We start from the raw sequence: 19,428 nt of genomic DNA, 5'->3' as shown, positions 1-19,428 counted from the left end.
AAAACAAAACATCAACATCTAATAAAACTTGTCCTGCCTCTCTCCTGTCAGTTAAACTAATAACCCCCAGTGGTGGCACACAGCAGCATGCAGAAACAATATGTTTTTCTCTCCTACAAAGATGAAGGGTGCAGGTGGTAACCTTGGTCCTGGAACAGTTGCCATCTGGAAGTCGTGCGCTACGGATGCCTCTGACCATCATCTCTTCCGGCATGTATCAGTCTCAACACTGTTTGCCCACCCCAATACCCTTGAAGCATCTCCTTTCACCTCCCTCTTCCCACGCCTCCATCAGACTCCTGCTCGGCAGAGGCGGAGCAGAAGCATCGTCACCTCTGCCAAATGGGGGTCATGCACCAGCCCTGAGGCTGCGCAGCCCACGTGCTTTCCTGTGGACCGCTGCGTGTATGTGGAAATGACTGTGCCGTCCATCCAGTGCTTCCAAAACATCAAGACACCAGAGGACAGCGACTGTATGGCTGAAATGCTGCCTAGGGCCGGAGTTCAAGATGCCCCTCCATGACCAGCACTTCATCAGCAGTGGCCACACGGTCCTCCCATGGCACTGGGCTTGAGGTTGTGCACACAGTGATGCTTAACAAATATTGACTATTTGTTCTTTGTTCAATAATAGTTCCACCTGCTGGAACTCAGCAAATATTAACTCTTGGGTAAAAGCCACTAAGACACTTAAAAACAAGGTGCCCACGAGGGCTCTGAGTATGGGTAATCTATTAATGGGCATTGGTGTGTATTAATGGGCGTTGGTGTGTAGGTGTGCAAAGCAGGGCTCTTGGGACCTCAAGCACACGCAGGCACAGGTGGCTTTGTGCTTGGGAGCCAGTGTCTCAGACCTCACTATTTGCTTTTGGTTCTGTGATGGGCGACATACCAGGTGAGCACATGGCTAGAGAGAAGAGACTTAACTGAGGCCCTCGGCTTCCAACGCAGGGTCACACGGCAGCTTTGGAGGGGCAGCAGCAAGGAGCTGGAAACTGTGAGGCGGGTCTCTCAGGCAGAGGAAGCCCCCACCCTACCCTGATGCCTTCATCGTCACCAGTTCTGAGCTGCCCGATGTGGGGCTCTGGAGATGGCCGTCGCATTTGGTCCAGGTGCTCTCACACATCCCTTCTTCAGTTGCTAAGGTTTTGGAAAGCCTGATCTTTCCTAAGTAAGGAACGTTTTCTACATTCAACCTCCCCTGAACTGCATAAAACTGTCTGCCTGCTCAGCGGGGCTGACCAGTGCTGGGGCCGTGGAGAGAAAAGTCAGGCACCAGATGGGACATGTGAGGGACATTCAGCGTTGACTGCTGCTCTACGTTTTCATGAAGCACCTAGTCCACATTTGTCCTCCTCCACTGGCAAATGCTCAGCGGTCACCTCTCTGCTCCCAGGACAGTGAATGACCGTTCCCAGGAGCTCAGAACAATGTGTCTACTTTGCTGCACCTGACACACCTACCATGGGTGACACAAGTATGTTCTTGGTCCAGAGAGTCACAGTATTGACAGGGAGTCCGTCTCCTGCTTCTCCACTGGTTGCCAAGTCACATACTAGCTCTCCCTCCCCACCAGCCCAGGAACGCAGTCTAGGCCCCAAGCAGATTTGATGCTTCAGCAAATACAGTCAATGACAAGATATGGGTTCTCAGACGTATCAGGCAGTCCCTGTGCAAACACACAGTGCACTGTCTTATACAAGTAGATGACACACATCGGGTTCTCCTGGTGCCTTCGAGACAGCTAAGGTGAGGTGGACATGCCTGCTGGTGTAGCAGATCTGCTTTAACAAGAAGGAGTGCACGCCAACAATGACAGAATGTGTAGTACAGTAAATATATTAACCAGAGACGTTGTCGCTTATGATTAAGGAGTGTTACGGGAGGCTGGTAAGATGGCTCAGCAGGTAAAGGTGCTTGCTGCCAAGACTGATGACCTGAGTTCAATTCCCAGGACCCACATGGTGGAAGGAGAGAACCAACTGTCAAAAGCTGTCCTCTGACTTCCATAAGCACTGTGGCATGCCCATATTCACCAGGGTGACATGCACCTATCCACACATACATAAATGCACACACAACAAATAAATAAATGTAATTTAAAAATTAGAAAGGAGTATTATACATTTATGTATTGCTGTGTCTTTTGTTTTTAATTTTAATTTTTATTTTATGTGTATGAATGCTTTGTCTGCATGAATATGTTCACCCATGTGTGCAGTGCCCATGGAGGCCAGAAGAGGGCACTGGGTCCCCTTGAGCTGGAGTTACAGTTGTTAACTGCCATGTGGGTGCTGGGAACTGAACCCAGGTCCTTTGCAAGAGCAGCAAGTGCCCTTAACTGCTGAGCCATCTCTCTAGCCCCTGTTTGTTTAGAGACAAGGACTCCCTATAGCCTCATCTGGCCTGGAACTCACTATGTAGACCAGGCCAGCCTAGATCTCACAGAGCTTCTCCTGCCTCTGCCTCTTGAGTGCTGGGATTAAAGGCATGGGCCACCACACCTGGCCACATCGTTGAGCCTTGTTATGGCCGGCAGCACAGTCTTCCTACCAGCTTCTCCACGAATGCTCGTGGGCATGCTGTCCCTGGGAATGTCTTCTGTTACAACTGTGGGCATCATTCTTCACTAATAAAACAAACAATGGGGAAGGTGAGAATGACTTTTACCTGGGCTTGTAACCAAAGTTAGTCTCGTGCTTTGAGATCATTTAAAATGTCCTCAGCTTATTTATAATGTAAACAAGCTTACTAGGCCTTGGGCTCCCCTTGTAACCCAAACACAGGAGCCTTAATCTCTCACAACCCTTGTTTAGCCCTGACTCAGACTAGTGTGTGTGTGTGTGTGTGTGTGTGTGTGTGTGTGTGTGTGGTGTATGTGTGTGTGTGTGTGTGAATATTCCATTGACAGCAATCAATTATTCCATTTATGTTGTAAACAGCAGGTGGGATTAGATTGGTAACATGTGCTTGTGGTTGTCTGTGGTGTTCTGGGCCGGTACAGGTCAGGTAGGAAAATCCTTCTCTGATAAGGTAAGGGTCTTCATCTTCCCCATCTGATGCTGGCTATATTGTTTCAATAAAGAAAGAGGAAGGCTTTTATTCTAGGGAACAGTCCTAGGAGAAATCTGAAGGAATGTGTTTCCAGAAAAGACTGGGCCCCACAGTTGTTTTTAATGGAGTCAGGCTATTTTTGGTCAGGCATCACACAACCTCAAATGATCTATGGTACCTCAAAGTTGCCAGGCAACAGAAAATTTTCAGCTTCATCAGCATCTAATGGGGCCACCATCTTATGTGCCTCATGTCATGGACTGAAATCTGTTTCCCAGTGCATGGTCTAGAGAGAAACTTGAGATTGCACTGGAGAGGCCCAGGGACCAAGAATTAAAATAAGAAGATTTGAGATGACTTAAGGCCTCTATTGACCAGGAAGCTGGATGCTGGGTGGGATTCAGGGTGGTCCCCTCATCCATCCCTGACAAGGTAAGCCTCTGTGGTATTGATGAACCTTCCGGGATGGGATGTGAAAATAACTCTTCCAAACCAGGACCCCAGCCTCCGCTGCCCCATCTAGGCCTTGCTTCCTCCAGGCCATCTCTCTCCTGCTCCTCACCATCTTCTACTGCTGGAGTTTGTTAACTCTGAGTATCATGTTTCAAACACTTTCCCATGAATGGTGGCCATCTATACATATTTATTAAATGTCCATCTTTGGTTCTGTTTGCCTTGGTGTCTCTTATTTAATAAAGAAATAAAATCAGGGGCTAGAGAGATGGCTTAGCCGTTAAGAGCACTGGCTGCTCTTGCAGAGGACTCGGGTTCAATTCCCAACACCCACATGGTAGCTAACAACCATCTCAAACTCCAGTTCCAGGGGCTCCGACGCCTTCTTCTGACCTCCTTGGCACTGCATGACACAGGTGCACTTACATGAATGCAGGCATTACACTCATACACATAAAAAATAAAATAAAAATGAATAAAATCATACAAGCCCTTCCTTTACGTTTCCTCCTCTCACCCCAAAAGCAGCCACTGCTCCAAAGCCTGTCTATAAACTATGTATAGTAATATTTTGCTGGACTTTTAAAAACAATCAAAAATGGTATGTCCTACTTTAATTTTAAACTAGCATTTTATTTTTGAAATTTATTTATATCAACAAAAGTGGATTTGATTCATTCCTCTGGACACAGGTCTAGCATTTAATTGAACTGGACTCCCTATAGACAGGCAGCTAGGTGCATCCGTCCCAGTTTCTTCCCACTGAAACATCACGGGCTTCAAGTTACTGAATGTTGTCAACGCACCCGACACAGAGTGCGCGTTAATCACACTATCAGAGTTCCTGTTCCTCCACATCCTGGTCAGCACGTGGTGATATCAGTGTGACTGGATGCAGGTATATGGCTGCAATGAAGCTAGTTTTGTAATTCCACAATGTGTGGTGAGCTCCAGCCCCTTATAGACTTAGTTTTCTTCTATACTGTATTTCCTAATTAGCCTTTTAAAATCAGGTTGTATTTTCCCTACTGGTTTATGCAGGCTCTTTATGCATCCTTGACATTGCTCTTTGGTCAATTATATGGGTTTTAAGTATTTTTTAAGATCAAGTTCAGAATTTTGGTAATCATGTGGGAATGGACAGCTCCTGAAGGACAGCTCTGCTTGAGACTGTAGAAGTCATGGGGTCACCCCACTTTTAGCTCTGAAATGACAGACCTTGTCTCCACAGAAAGGAAGATAAAAACAAAGGCATTTAATGACGTGACCTTGTGAGCCCTAGGCTGGGGTCAAGCTTGCTGTCTTGTCTCAGGGCCAGATACGCATGTACAATCTTGATAACTTCACAGCAGTGGGTCAGAGCTGGAGGGAGAGGCCACCAGAGAGGAGCCACAGAAGCACCAGACACTCTTGACTTCCTCTCTGTGGCACAAGCCAACGTGGACACAGAGCCACCAGCTGTGGTCACTTCCTCCCTGCCACCCCAGGAAGAGAACCACTAGTGGGCCGCTCACTGAGCAGAGATGTAGCTCTCCAGTTCCAGAGGCCCCGAGTCCAAGATCAGGGTGTCGGCAGTGCTCTGTTCCCTGCACAGGCTCTGAACCGGGGACTTGCTGCTCCTCCCTCCCGGTGGCTGCTGGTGGCCCCCTTGGCTTGTGCTCATGTCACTTTGCCTCTGCTCCTGTCATCACAAGGCATCTTCTCCTGTGTCTGTTTACATCCTGTCTGTCTGTGTGTCCCTTCTCCTTTTATGAGGATGATTGACCAGATTAGACTTAGGATCCACCTTCTTCTGTTTGACCATGTACCAGTTTACTTAATGACACCTGCAAAGACCCTATTCCTAAACATGGTCACATCCGGGGGCTCTGGGAAGGCCCTGTGTTTGAGGAGAACGTTGATCAATCTAGCACATTTGGAAATCCCTGGTCACCAGCTTGGTTCATGGAGAGGAAGTCTGATACCCTAGAGAGGTAGTGGCCCATCTGGGTTGCCAGCCCTGGTTTCTGGGGATTTCCTGTGAAGTCTGTCCAGGCCTTCGGTACCTGGGTGCTACATGCCTGCAGCTTTGCTTTCGGGGATCCCTGAGAACTGTGTGTTCCTCCCCAATGCCCGGAAGATTCAAGGTTACCACAAGGCCACAGACTGGCTCCTCTGAGGGGCTCTCTGTCACCTGTGTGTTAGGAACCAGGCACCTGCAGGGAAAAGGTGGGGCTGTGTGTGGGTGCTGCACAGCTGTCAGCTGCCCATTTCTGACTTATCTTTGTTCCGAAGGGCGTTCCTGAGATGCATTCTATGCCACTGTCCCACCCTGATCATCCTGTGGCTCCTCCAGGGCAGCTGGAGAATTCCCAAGTACCCTTTGAGCTGGACATTGCTTTCCCAGACCACCAGGGCTTGCCCTATATCTTCCTGACAGCCGTGGGTGGGCATCGGCTCAGTACTCGAGGCAGAAGACACAGACTTATACGGGTACCTACAGTTAGTGTGCCACACGTGCATGGCTCGAGTGCCCCACTGTCCCCAATGGACCGTGTTCCCAAAGAGGGGCACCCTTAAATCAGCCACGGCATTTGTGTCTTGAAATAGTCACATCCAGGTCCTGATGACTCAAAAGGAACTGGGAGTCCAGAGAAGAATCAATGGGGAAGGGGCCACACCCAAGGCGGCTGCGGAAAGGATGACAGATGGCCAGCAGGAGTTCCCCGCGGCAGAGCCCGGCCTTTGCCTTCTTCCCTCTGACTGACGGCTCAGATAACCGAGATGGTAGCATTAAGAAATGGAGAGGCGACTCCATGTCAGACCCTTTGCAGGCCTCCAGGACTAGTTCTTTGGAATGCTGAGTTAGCAGTACCAAGTGGGCCCTTCTGACCCTCACTCACCTGGTGAACTCATACCCATGCCTCAAGGCCCAGCCAGACTTTACCTCCTTCTTTTAGCTCTCACACAGCACATCAGGATTCCTGCTTTAAGGCTTGTTCCTTGGCTCCAAGCTGTGAGCTCTGAGGTCAAGGGCTCTGCCTAGTGTCATGAGGTCCCAGTATCTGCAGGCCAAGTGTCTGGTCTTTGATCCTGGCTCAATCTACACTTGTACAGGTGCCAATAACTATGTATTCTCTGTATGTGGCTGTGGCCCCAACACATGCTTGGGCCTGTCCAGGAGACTGCACACAGATCATGGTTCCCATTCACTGCTCAGTGAAGGACAACTTCCTGGACACCCCTTTGGGTGTTCTGCCGACCTTGGAAGCTAAGTTTGAGGATCCAGATGCAGCAATTTCCTGGGGTGATGGGCAAACATGTACCTTGAAGGTTTTCAAATGGTCCCTGCAAAAGCCTATGGCTATCATGAGAGGGTGGTGGTCAGCAGCTTCCAGGACTGAGTTTCCAGGAGGGAAGATTGGATGCTGCTCCTTCCTAGACTGGGAGGCAGGACACCACAGGTTATTGGCTATCACTGGGGGCCTTGCTGAGCTGGTCCTGTTTCTATAGCAACTTTGGAGTGTACCCTTAGTGCCAGGCCTCAGCTTTTTCCTCTGGAAGCCAGGTCTAGCCTCAGCTACACAGGTTGATGAAGATCAGTTTCTATTGTAGCACATCTTATGAAGTAGGAAAGGCAAGCTGGGCCAGTATGGGCAGTTCAGACCCACTTGGGTTAAAGTCTGCTTAGCGTTAGAGACCAGAGAAACACATGTCTTTGGAAAGGAGGAGTCTTTTTATTATTTAATTTTTAAAAACCAGGCTGGGTATGGTGGCATACACCTTTAATCCCAGCACTTGAGAGGCAGAAACAGGTGGACCTCTGTGAGATCAAGGCCAGCCTGGTCTACATAGCAAGTCTCATGCCATCTGGGACTACAAGGAGACCCTGTTTCAAAAAAACAGAAACAAACTACAAGTAGAGCATATTTTTATTAAGATACATTGAACAAATGTATTTCAGATATTAAATACAGCTAGTGATAAAATGGCTCTGCTGGGTTAGAGGGCAGAGGAGAGAGGCCTGGGGCCCCTGCTTGTTGCCTGTGTTATCAGGCGCTGGGGGTGCTGTGGATTAGGTGGCCGGGAGGTCTCGTTTCTGGCAGGGTCTTCTTCATTGCTCCTGGTGTGGTGGCTGAGTCCCTATGGGAGCCTGACATCCTGCCGTGCAGCCTCACAGGGATTTTTTTTCCCTTCTTCCTGACCAGGGCCAGGCTCATACAGTGATTGCCAGCTGGTACCTGCTCCCAGGCTGGCATCTACTGAGGCTGCCCTTCCCCCTGACGATGGGGGAGGGGTCTTTTGGGATGTCCCAGGAGAGAAACAGATGTTGCTAGAGCCCAGGAGCGCCCTCCCTAAGCAAACACAACCCACAGAGCTGGGCAAACACAGGGCTATAAAGGGGCCTCGCTGGTAGGCCTGCACATCTTCTGGGAGGTGAGCCTGAAACACGCTTGCTGCCATGGAGACCAGAGCCCTATGGCTGCTGCTGCTGGTCCTGGCTGCTGGGACCTCTTGTGTGGCCTCGGATTACATAGGCCTTTGTGAGTACATCACTGGTTCCTGGTGCTAGGCTGGGGCCTCCCAGCAGAGGGAGGAATCTACAAGACACAAGTTGAGGGAACCTTGTGTGAGCTGGGAAAGCTGTCCACCTTCTACAGCAACTTAATAATTAATTACTGTTTATCAGTACATGTTTCTTGCAATAGCCCTGCAGAGTAGGTATTTCTGCCCCATTTGACAGACAAGGATACTGAGCTGAGAGCGTTAACATGCCTACGACAACGCTCCTGCTCAGAGTTTCAAAGCAGGGTTGGAACCCAGGCTTAGAGGCTGGGTAGCTGGTGCCCGTCCTATCTTATTTCCTTCTTTGCCAGAGATTTCTGAATTATAATTAAGGCCTTTACACATCATCCTGGCAAGTTACCAGAGCAAAAAAGTTCATTGAGAAAGAATAGTTCCAGACAGTTTTGTACAACCTGGGTTGTACATGCCTTGGGACTGGAACCAGGTTAAAGTTTTCAAAAATCTCCAGGACTCTGGTGTCAAGGTGTAGGGCACCGAGGAAGGCATGATGGGTTTGCTGTAGAGGAAAGGGTATGGGAGGTTGGGAAGGGCATAGGAAAGGAGGTGCGCTTTCACTGCAGGTTTGGGTAAGCATATTCTGCTTGAACCAGGAGCGCAGGAGACTGGAGGATGCTCCCGGCTGGGACAGGATGAGCTAACCACTGTGCGGCAGCCAGAGAGCTGCCAAAGAGAAGTTAAAACAGCATGCGTGGCGATTTCCCATGGAACACTTTTCACTGTGATAGAGGGATTCTTGGGATCAAACAGGAAGGGAACTTTGTTTTGAGGTTCAGGGGGTCCAGATTCCCAAGGGCCTTGCCAGCTGGAGGGCATGCCTACCCATATTTGACTTCCTGACAAGGTGAGATGAAGGAGCCATGTGAGAGACACCTGGGGAAATGTCCAGGTTCCTGGGGCAAGTGTCCAGTAGTGGATGCAGAACACAGGGTCCTCTCCTTCCAAAGGGATGTGTTCACAGCAAGCATAAGGCTAGCCTGAACTACATGAGAATTTGTCAAAAAAAAAAAAAAAAAAAACCAAAAAAAACCCCAACTTTATACTGGGCCAAACATGAATGGCTATGGCCAGGGAACATAGTCTCTTCTGTGAGAGTGGTTGCAAAAAGTTTTATAGTCACAGAACAAAAGACAGTCATGGATCAAGGCATTTACCAAGTGCAACGGTGGGGACAGTGGGCAGGTGCGTTACAGCCAAGCAGGGAAAGCTTTGCCACAGACCTCAGATGTTATCTGATGACATTCTTAGCTCTTGGGTAGGTGGTCTGCTAAGTTAACACATTCCAAAAGTTTTGCCTGATAGTCATAAAGGTGTTAGATCAGACACAGAGACGGATGATAAATCTACAAGGGGGCCAAAGGTGACCCAGGATAATTTTGGCTTTGAATACGCAACATTCCAACTCTCCACAACCGTGAAGTTCTAACCAGTCCATCTGCCTGAGGATTTTCAATACAGGCAATACTTTTGGGGGGGAACTTCAGTTCAAAATAGACTTTTTTGTGTTACTTTAAACATCCTCCAAGGGGCAGAGGGGTCACTGTCTTTGAACCTGGGGGCACGGGTGGAGAGGAACCAAAGGAAGCAAGACACTAGCTGTAAAAAAGTAAATTTCTAGCAGTTGACCTGCTTTCATCTGGACAGCTCCAAGCCAGTGTGTGGTCCCCGCCAAGGACAGGGTGGACTGTGGCTACCCCAGGGTCACCAAGGAGGAGTGTAACAACCGAGGCTGCTGCTTTGACTCCAGCATCCCACAAGTACCCTGGTGCTTCAAGCCTCTTCAGGAGACGGGTAAGACCAGCCAGCAGCCCACGGTGCATGGTGTTCCAGGACCATTCTGTCCTTCCGTGTGGCTGGGCCTCAGCAGGACACCCAGCACTTCACATGAGGGGGCCTCATGCCCAGGGCAGCTAGCAGCCAGTGGCTAGCCCCTTCTATCCCTTATGTAAAATATAAAAAAAAAAGTGGCTACAAAAGATCTCCTGAGGGCTGGGGAGATTGCTCAGTCAGTAAGTGCTTGTCACACACTTGAGGACTGAGTTGGACACATAACCCACAGGCATGTTGGGCATGCTGGGCATGGTTGCTTATGCATGTCTGTAGTCCCAGCACTGGGTAGGCAGAGACAGGCAGATCCATGGAGCTTAATGGCTAGCCAGCCTAGCCTGATTGGCAAGTTCTAAGTCAGTGAGAGACTTGATGTCAAAAAACAAGATAGAGCTGACAAGATGGCTCAGTGGGTAAAGGTGCCAAAGATGATGACCAGAGTCTGATCCCTGGAACCCACACCGCGGAAAGAGAGAACTGAATCCTGCAAGTTGTCCTCTGAATATCTGTGCAGTGGCACATGCCCCCAGCTTCTCCCTCAAATATGCGTGTGTGCACACATACAAAATAAATAGGTGTGAACATATTTTAAAAAGAAACAACCAAGGTGGACAGCATTGCAGAATGATACCTGAGGTTGTCTTCTGGCCTTCAAACACACAAGCACACATACATGCACACAATGCACACACATGTACACACATACACGTGTGCGCACACACAAACACAAAAGATGTTCTGTGTGAAGGCACCACATGAAGACATGTAAACTAGCTGAGAAACAGAAACCATGTAGATGTGGGACCTGGGCTCATTTCAGGCCAGTTTTGGCAACCCAACCATCCAAAGTCCCTGTCATTTGTGACATGCTAAGCAGATGGTGGCCAGGAGCCTATGCTGGTGCCCTGGTACCTTCCTCCACTCCTCCAACCTCCTCTGCATCTCCTACCCCCTCCCTGGGCAGAAGAGGATGCAGGACAAGCACCCTGGGCATCCCTCCCTGGGTGGGGCTGTGTAAACAGCAGATGGCTGGGCACATGGGCGGCTTGCCATTCCGCTCCACCCAGTCCCCACCTCATCACATCTTGATGAAGTCATCTGTTATGAGCCATCTGCTGTGTCCAAGTGCTGGCTCACCTTCTAAAAAGGCTGTGTCTATATAAGGCACCTTCCTGTACTGGCCCCCAAGGGAACCAGATGTACCCTTTGGCCTGGGTGACAGGAGGCTGAGCTCCAGCTGCTCTGGTGTGAGGATGGAGGTCCACCCCCATGCAGGCTCCTCTCCAGCACAGCCAGGGAGGAGGGCTGGGTATGGTTGGAGCAGGAGCAGGATCCAGCCTCTACCCCATTGCTGACTAGTCACAGGCCTCTGGCTCTGCTCCAGGGACAGGAAGCCCTGTCACCCCTTGTGGAGACCAAATTATCTCATTTAACAGCTGTTGGTGCCATACACCGTACTTCTCCCAGACTGTGGGGCAGAAAGCAGCCACGTGCCGGCCTTGCAGCCTGACCTTTGATGGGGATGACCCTGCTCACTTTGACCCTTTTTTTCTTTCCCAGAATGCACGTTTTGAAGATGCCCAGGCTCTGGGAAGGGGGCTCTGCACCTTGGACATTTGCCAGCAATGGTGGCCGAGGGTAGCACCCACCTGCTGCTCTTCTGTCTGCTCCTGGTGTCTGCCAATACCGGAGCCCAGAGTCCTAAAGAATAAAGACCCGTGCTCCACACAAGGCTGCCCTGCCTGCCGAGACCTCTGCTCTTGTGTTTATTTCTGCTTGTTGCTTTCAGGGTGGGGAGGGTGGAGGGTCTTGTGTCTCCCAGAAGAGGGTGTGGAAGGTCCACTGGGAACCGATCCTGAGTTAGTGCAACACATGGATTTGAGGCTGTCAGGCCAGGAGTCCACACAGGAGGACAGGCTTTCTTGTATGCATTCTGTTGCTGTGATAAAACACTAACCAAGAGCAACTTAGGGAGGAAGGCTTTGTTTGACTTACACTTCCAGGTCACAGTCCACTGTTGAGTGAAGTCAGGGCAGGAACTGAAGGCAGAAACCATGGAGGACTACTGCTTGTGGGACCCTCTGCTTAGGGAATGGTGCCACCCACAGTGGGCTGTGCCCTCCTACATCAATGAACAATCAAGACAGTCCCCCACAGACATCCCCATAGACCAATCTGATCTGGGAAGTCCCTCAATTGAGATTCCCTTCTCAGGTGACTCTAGGCTGTGTCAAGTTGACAGTTAAAACTATCTAGGACAACAGGGCAGGTGGAACTTTCCAGGACACATTTCCTCTGTAAGATGAGAAAAATCACTTCATATGCAAGTTTCAAAAAATTGCTTTATGTCTTTCTTGTAAAGAAAACCAAACCAAGAACAACATCTTACATGCTGGCCCTGTTTGTATTTATTTACAAGCCAAATTTAACACCCGAGACATCAGAGGGGCCGTCTCTCTTTTTGTGGACACAGACGTAGCTGTCCATATTTTGGATCCCCACCCAGCGTCCACAGCCTTTAGACCTGAGGCTGTTTGGTTCCTTTCTCCTCACTGTCTGAGGTCGCTTTGCTGTACACTCACACTTGAAAGGTGTGTATTAGTTACTTTTCTGTTGTTGTGACCATGCTATGACATCATAACCCAAGCAACTTATAGAAGAAGAGTTTATGTGGAATTATGGTTCCAGAGGGATGAGTCCATGGTGGTGGGGAGGCATGGCAGGAGGCATCCAGAGCAGCAAGCTGAGAGTTCACATATTCAACCTATTGGGGCGCGCTGGGCGCCCGGTGTGGGGCCCTGCGCGGGTACCTCGTGGCCCCCTGCACACGCCCGGAAGGGTCACGGCGCAGGTCGGCAGACTTCTGCTCCGCACCGCGTCTCATGTCGCTGGTCGCGCAGCGTCTGTGGCAGCGGGTCTCTGCTTCTCTGCTGCTTCCCTGCGTCTTCCGTGGCTCTCTGCTGCTGGGGCGTTGCCCAGCCGAGTCCCGCCCTAATTTCACCCGTGCACTTTCCTCAAGATGAGAAATCCACCGGCTCCTGGATCACGCGGGAGAGTGTGAGGGCGGCTAAAGCTGGGATCCGTGAGTCAGTGATGGAAAGACAGCTCTTCCCGGGAAGGCTGGATCGTAGGCAGTGAGACAAGACTCAGCTCAGTTAGACTCAGTGTTACAGCTCTTTATTCCAAGTCTCAGTGCCCCAGCTCTAGTTCCTAGCTCCAGCTCCTTCTTCCAGCTCCAAATTATTGAGGGAAGACTAGGATATTTTATACTGTAGGGGCAGTGGTAAAAGCTTTAGCTGATAGGCACTTTGTGAGATACCCTATTTACATATGGAAGTGGGCTCCTGCCACGCTGCCAGACTGCCTGAAAAATCACACAGGAAAGCATGATATTTCCAGAGCCAGAGGCCATGTTTATGTTAGGGCATTTGTGGCAGGCACTTCAAAAAGGTGAGTCAGGAAAATGCCAGGAAGATACCCTGATGAAAAGGAGTCTTCTGCATATGAAACCAAGCTCATGAGCTTTCCGGACATGGAGAGACTGCTACTTTTACACAGCAGGGATCCCCAACATCTCCCCCTCTTTGATTTAAATATGAAGAAGTGCCATCACCAGCCTTAAGGGCTAACTTATCTCATCTCGGGAGAATCTAAAGTCTGATAATTGACCATGACTTGTTCTTGTGGTGATTTTCAGCAATAACAGTAACTGTCAGCAAGGAAACCTTAAAAACAGTGAGCAAGCAATAATACACAGTATTATCAGAGAGCAGTAAGGAATAGGAGCCATGCAAAACAAGGGATTGCTAAGCCAATAGATTACAAAGTTTTTGAGAGTGTTAACATTGGTTTCAACAACATTTAATTCGTTTACAGAGAAACAGTATCTTTCCCAATATCATACAGTCCCCATGTTCAACAGTTATCAAGTCCAATGTTCTTTTGTTGTGGAGTACAGTTTTGGTGAGAGAGTTCGTTTGCTGTTGGAGAAAACTCCAGGCTACCAGTCACGAATGTCAGCTTGCCTCAGCCAAAGGCAGGATCAGGCACAGCTTGTCGCCACGGCAACGCTTCCAGCATCCAGTGTAAGTTCGGTCTCTGCCAGCAGGGGGAAGAAGATCTTTCTCTACTAGCAGCTCCTGGGATGTAATTATTATTACACAAAAGGTGGACAAAGAGAAATTAACACAGTTTTGGGCTTTTCCTCATTCTATAGGAAAAGAAGAGCAATGTATGCTGTACTGGGGAGGCTTGCTGCTGAAAATGTAAATTAAATAATTAGTTAGTTGTTTGAATTCACTTAGATGAGAGTCAGTGAAATCTTTTTCTGTTGGCAGCTCCTGGGTAGAGAAGGGCGGTGAAGGGAAGAAAGTTAAACTTATTCTAGGACACAGTTGATTTTATTTGGTCCTCTGTCTTTCCTGTAGAATAATATTAGTCGATCTTATTTGGTCCTCTGTCTTTCCTGTAAAATGACATTGTAAATTAGCACAGACTTGGCTGCAGATGTAAGCTGTTGAGATACATGAAAGTTAGCTGTAGGGTACCTAGAAAATACACCTGAGTTATTACTTTAATGTTCCACCGATTGTCCCATGGATCTGATTCTTTCCCTGAAAAATAAAATCTCTAGAACATGGTATTAGGGAGAGTGGGGGCTGTCTGAAGTGTTGATGCTAAGCAGGGTAAAGACAGCCATGAGAATGACAGAGAAGGAAGCTCCAGGGGGACATCTGTGGCGTGTAGTCTCCACTAGGTCATGGATCTCTTTCCACGTGATCCGGCGTGGCTTTGGATGTCATCTCCAACATCAACCAATTTCAGGAAGCAGAGAAATCTGGAAGTGGAGGCAGGCTACGAACTCTCAAAGCCCACCCCCAGTGACGAGCTTCCTCCCACTAGGCCACACCTCCTGAAGGTACCATGACCCCCAATAAAAACCACCAACCTACCAAGTATTCAAATACTTGAGCCTAAAAGGGACATTTTTCATTCAAACCACCACAGAAAGTTTGGGGGTAGATGGCCTCCATGTGCTGCATGGCTGAGCCCTTGCTCTGTTCCCCAGGGGACCCTCTGGAGGCCACGCAGCCCATACTATTGTACAGCCCCGACTCCTATAAACACCTCTGAGTGAATTTGGGAAAAACACTCTTAAAGCATGTCACAGTGGCTGATGCTCACAGCCAAGAGCCCCAAGATGCACAGGGGCAAAGAGTAGAACTCACCCTCAGCAGGAGCATCAGAGTAAACTTTGGGGACAGATGTTTGAATCTGAATGGGAGGCTAAGCCCGTGCCTCCCTGGGCCCTACCTGCTTTTATAAATAAGGTTTTAGTGGAACCAGGGCCAGGATTGGGGAGAGGAAGTGAGGCACATGATGTGCAAGTTGTTCATTGCCTATTTTTGCATTACTTTGATTTTTAAATGCTGCTATTTGTCTTGAGGACTGAGTTTTCTGCACATTTTCTTGCAAGATGAGTGCCTTACACAGTGTCTCACTCTACTCCTTGCCATGCTCACAGATGGAGGGAGTGGTCTTGTACTTGGGGCCCTGACCTTAAAGCTCTCAGCCCCTCAAAGGTGAGATCTCACTGCCCTAGTCTTTCTTTAAGTGGTTTGTCCCAAAGCCCTGACTCATAGGGTGGGTGTCAGGATGTCCTAGAATCCAAAGTGGCCCTTTGACCTGTGCCATCCACCAAGCCCGGGAGGACACCTTCAGGTTCATCTCAGACCTAGGAGCATCTGCAAAGCCTAGCCTGGCCATTCACTGCTTCTCTCTGCCTCCCTTTTCCCACGGCCATGCTCAGCCCTGTAACCCAGCCCTGATCTTAGCTGGAGAGACTTTAGGCAACTCAGGTCTGGACCTTGGCTTCAGGTCGTGCTGTTGTATCACAGTGAGTCTGGCAGCTGGCTCTGCTGTCCGCCTCCACCTGGCTCACCATCTGTGAGGACTCAGTACCCCTGTGACTGCCCCCCCCTTCCCTGGACTCTGGTGTCCACCACTGTCCCCTCCATGGATGCCATGACAGCCCAGATCCTGCAGCTGCCTCCCCCCTCACCGGCTCCATCTCCCACGCTAATCCTTCCTTAGATAAGACAGGTTGCTATGCATGTTCTAGAAGTTTCATATTCACTCTTCCTGTCCTGTGTGTGTAGTGTCCATTTTACAACTGCCCTGTGACTTTTCCTGGGCTGATACACAAGGCTAACCCTGGCCCCTGAACCCTCCAGCTTCCTGTCTCATCGTGTGAACTTGATTCTGCAGTTACAATGCCATCTGCCAGGAGACCCCCATCAGAGCGAGCAGATGGTGACTCCATGATCTTGGACCTCCATACCTGTGAGCTACATCCATCTGCTGTCTTTATTGATGCTGAGGGAACAGCAAGTCAGGGACTGGGGCTTGGGCCAGGGGCACAAGACACAAAATTCAAAGTGCCCCAAGCCTTGCTTATCAAGAGAAACAACATTGTAATGCTATGTCTTCAAGCATGGCCACCGAGCTACAGCCTGTGGACCAGCTTCCACCTGGTTTTATTTGTTTTTATTTTATGCATATGAGTGTTTTGCCCACATGTATGTAAATGTACCATCTGTGTGCAATACCTGTGGAGACCAAAAGACAGCGTTGGATTCCCTGGAGCCGGAGTTACAGATGGTTGTAGGGGGGAACAAAACCCAGGTCCTCTGCAAGAGCAGCCAGTGCTCTTTACTGCTGAACCAACTCTCTAGCCCCTTAAAGTTTTATTTGTTTTTATTTTATGCATAGCATCCATCTGTTTTTATAAATGAAGTTTTATTGGGGCTAGAGCCAGGTGAGGCACAGTCAGGTAAGTACAGAGCCGGACCCCAACTTCATGGAGAATTTTGATGCTGTGTTCACTGAGTGTTTTGTGTGACTTTGGATTTCATATGCTGTATGGTATTTGCTCGATGACTGGGCTTTCAGTTGCCCCTTGTATACAGTTAGGCAAGGTAAGTGCCTCACGCTCACCCTAGTCCCCGATCTGCTAAGGGAAGGGAGGGGATTGGTCAGTAAGTCCAAGCAGAGAGGACTGAGGAGGTCACAGAGAAGGGAACGTGAGTCACAGAGGTCCCCACAACAGTCAGTAGCCCCTAGGCTACTGTGGTGGATGGACCTGTCAGGACAGGTGGAGAAGACCTGGACCAGGGCTCATAGCACTGCGGTCCTCCAGGCCAGCAGGGCAGGGCAGGTCTCTGGTCCTATCTCCTCAGCCACACCTGGGAGGTCAGATTATAGAATCTCTCAGATTTGTGAAGTCCAATCTTTGCATATGCAAGTAAAATGCAATCCAAATTCCAGAGATGCTGTTTGCGTCTATCTGAATTTCACAGTGCCAACTTGGCTGAGATTATTTTTATGACGGTCTTAGAAGAAAATGAGATTTAGCTACTTTCTGGCTCTCAGTGAAGTCGTAGGGCTGCTCCCTCTTGGAGGTGAGCATCCCTCCTCTGTGGGGGAAGGCTGACTGCTTCCTCTGCTCTCCCAGAGTTCTTGGGAGCAGTCCCTCTGGCCAAGAGGAGGCAAGGGGTGAGCGCCCCCAAGGTCCTGTCTTGACAGAATCTGGCACAGGGCCCCACACCGCCCTCTGCTGGCCATGAGGAGTGACAGCTGCTCCTCACCCAGTAGTCTCTGGGATTTCCTGCCACTCACCTTCTAGGTGCAATGTGTCCCCGAATTCCTCCCCACCTCTCTTGACAGCAAACCATTTCCTTGAGCTGCCCTGGCTCAAGTCCTACAGCAAATGCTGTCTCTCTGACTCTGCCACGCTCTTCGCTGTAGTAAGCAAGTCCAGCCATGCCCTGTGGTCTCCTCTAGGAGACATGGGCCACGTGTGGGGCAAAATAATCTCTTCGCCATGGAAGCCTGTTTCTGGGCTGCCTGCTCCTGCTCCCCATTTAGGCCTTGGGGGGTAGGTCTGGGCTCAGAGGCCTAGTCTAACACAGCAGGGCTATGTTGCCCTGTGGGTATTTGGAAATCTTGGGTGCACAGCTGAGCATCATCTGAACATGGGAAGCAGGTTGGCTTTGAGTGGAACAAGGTCAGAGACGGCGGAAGTCTGTGATGTGCTGAAGTCTGATCCGTAGATGCTGCCTCTTCCTGTGACTATCCAGGGTCCTGTCTGATGCTCACAGTGGCTGATCCTGTTTAGCTGCCTCTTCCTGTGACTATCCAGCGTCCTGTCTGATGCTCACAGTGGCTGATCCTGTTTGTAAACATTCCGGCCCAGGACCTGTCATGTTTATATCCTGACACAGGTTGCTTTCTTAAAAATATTTTATATTCTGCATATGAGTGTATTGCCTGCATGTATGTAAGTGCACCTGTGTTGTGCAATGCCCAAGGACGTCAGAAGAGGGCATCAGATCCCCTGGAACTGGAGTTACGGACAGTTGTTAGCTGCCCTGTGTGTGCTGGGAATCGAACCTGGGTCCTCTGCAAACGCAGTCAGTGCCCTTAACTGCTGAGCCAGCTCTCCAGCCCTGCGCAGGTTGCTTTTATTTCCTGGTTTGCGTTTTCTTACACCTACCTACAGAGAGCTTTAGCTAAGAAGCCCATCCCAGCATGATGATGGCCCCTGTACATGGCCACTCAGCCCACCAGGCTCTGGTCCTCATAGACAGTCTGATCTTGGTGATTTGTGTAGGGTTCTGGGTGCTTCATCGTGTTCTGTGGGGGGAGGGGGGCATGCCAACACATGATTGTGTTAGGTAGCTGTCTTGGTTTGTTTCTTCATTGCTGTGACAAAACACTCTGACCAATACCAACTTGGGAGGAAAGGGTTTATTCAGGTTCCATCTCCCAGGTCACAGTTCATCAGGGAGCCCAAGGTAGGAACTCGGCAGGAACCTGGAGGCAGGAGCTGGAGCACAGGCCATGGAGGAACACTGCTTACTGGCTTGCTCCCCTGGCCCCTGCTCAGCCTGCTTTCTTATACAACACAGACCCACCCTGTCCAGGGGTGGCACCACCCACAGTGGCCTGGGCCCACCCACATCACTCAATAATCAAGAAGATGCCCCACAGATATGGCCACAGGCCAGTCCAATGGAGGCAATTCCCCAAGTGAGGCTCCCTCGACCCAGGTGTGTCAAGGTGACACTAAAGCTGTCTGGCACAGGAGCTTTCCTTCTCCTCATATGTAATAGGGCTTGCACATAGCTACTTTTCAAATGTTTCTGTGTGGACTTGACTGTGAAGTGGGAGCGGGGTTTCTGCCTGGGTGGGTGTTAAGATCCTCCTGAGAACACAATATCTTATAAAAGGAGATTCACTAAGTGGTGCTACTCGGGAGGCAGAGGCAAGAGAATCACAGCAAGTCCAAAGCCAGTCTGGTCTGTATAGAGTTACAGGTCTGAGAAGTTACATGGCGAAATCCTGTCTCCTACAAACAAATGATTAAAAAGAGAAGTTTATGTTTATAACACACACACATACACACACACACACACACACGCACGCACCTCCACTCTGTCCATTTCCCATTCAGGCAGTCTCTAAGTTTTC

At 49.7% G+C, this 19,428-nt stretch overlaps 1 protein-coding gene across 1 annotated transcript; it reads left to right on the top strand.

Annotated features, from left to right (window-relative positions):
• The first annotated feature begins 7,948 nt into the window (after nucleotides 1–7,948).
• On the top strand, nucleotides 7,949–11,471 carry LOC103729363 (trefoil factor 3). Its single transcript, XM_008827410.1, has 3 exons — nucleotides 7,949–8,030; nucleotides 9,715–9,861; nucleotides 11,458–11,471. Exons 1-3 carry the CDS (start codon nucleotides 7,949–7,951, stop codon nucleotides 11,469–11,471), a joined length of 243 nt encoding a protein of 80 aa, XP_008825632.1.
• Nucleotides 11,472–19,428: the final 7,957 nt, after the last annotated feature.

Source organism: Nannospalax galili, unplaced genomic scaffold (genome assembly GCF_000622305.1).
Source record: "Nannospalax galili isolate Female #2095 unplaced genomic scaffold, S.galili_v1.0 scaffold652, whole genome shotgun sequence".
NCBI classification, from domain to species: Eukaryota; Metazoa; Chordata; class Mammalia; order Rodentia; family Spalacidae; genus Nannospalax; species Nannospalax galili.
The sequence above is the reverse complement of the archived record's forward strand: the minus strand, read 5'-3'. Positions and strand labels throughout refer to the sequence as shown.

Excerpts from the sequence above, each read along its gene's own strand:
- LOC103729363 (XM_008827410.1), top strand. The coding sequence starts at position 7,949 with ATGGAGACCAGAGCCCTATGGCTGCTGCTGCTGGTCCTGGCTGCTGGG. Across the intron at positions 8,031-9,714 it reads CTCGGATTACATAGGCCTTT|CTCCAAGCCAGTGTGTGGTC; the intron begins GTGAGTACATCA and ends TCATCTGGACAG.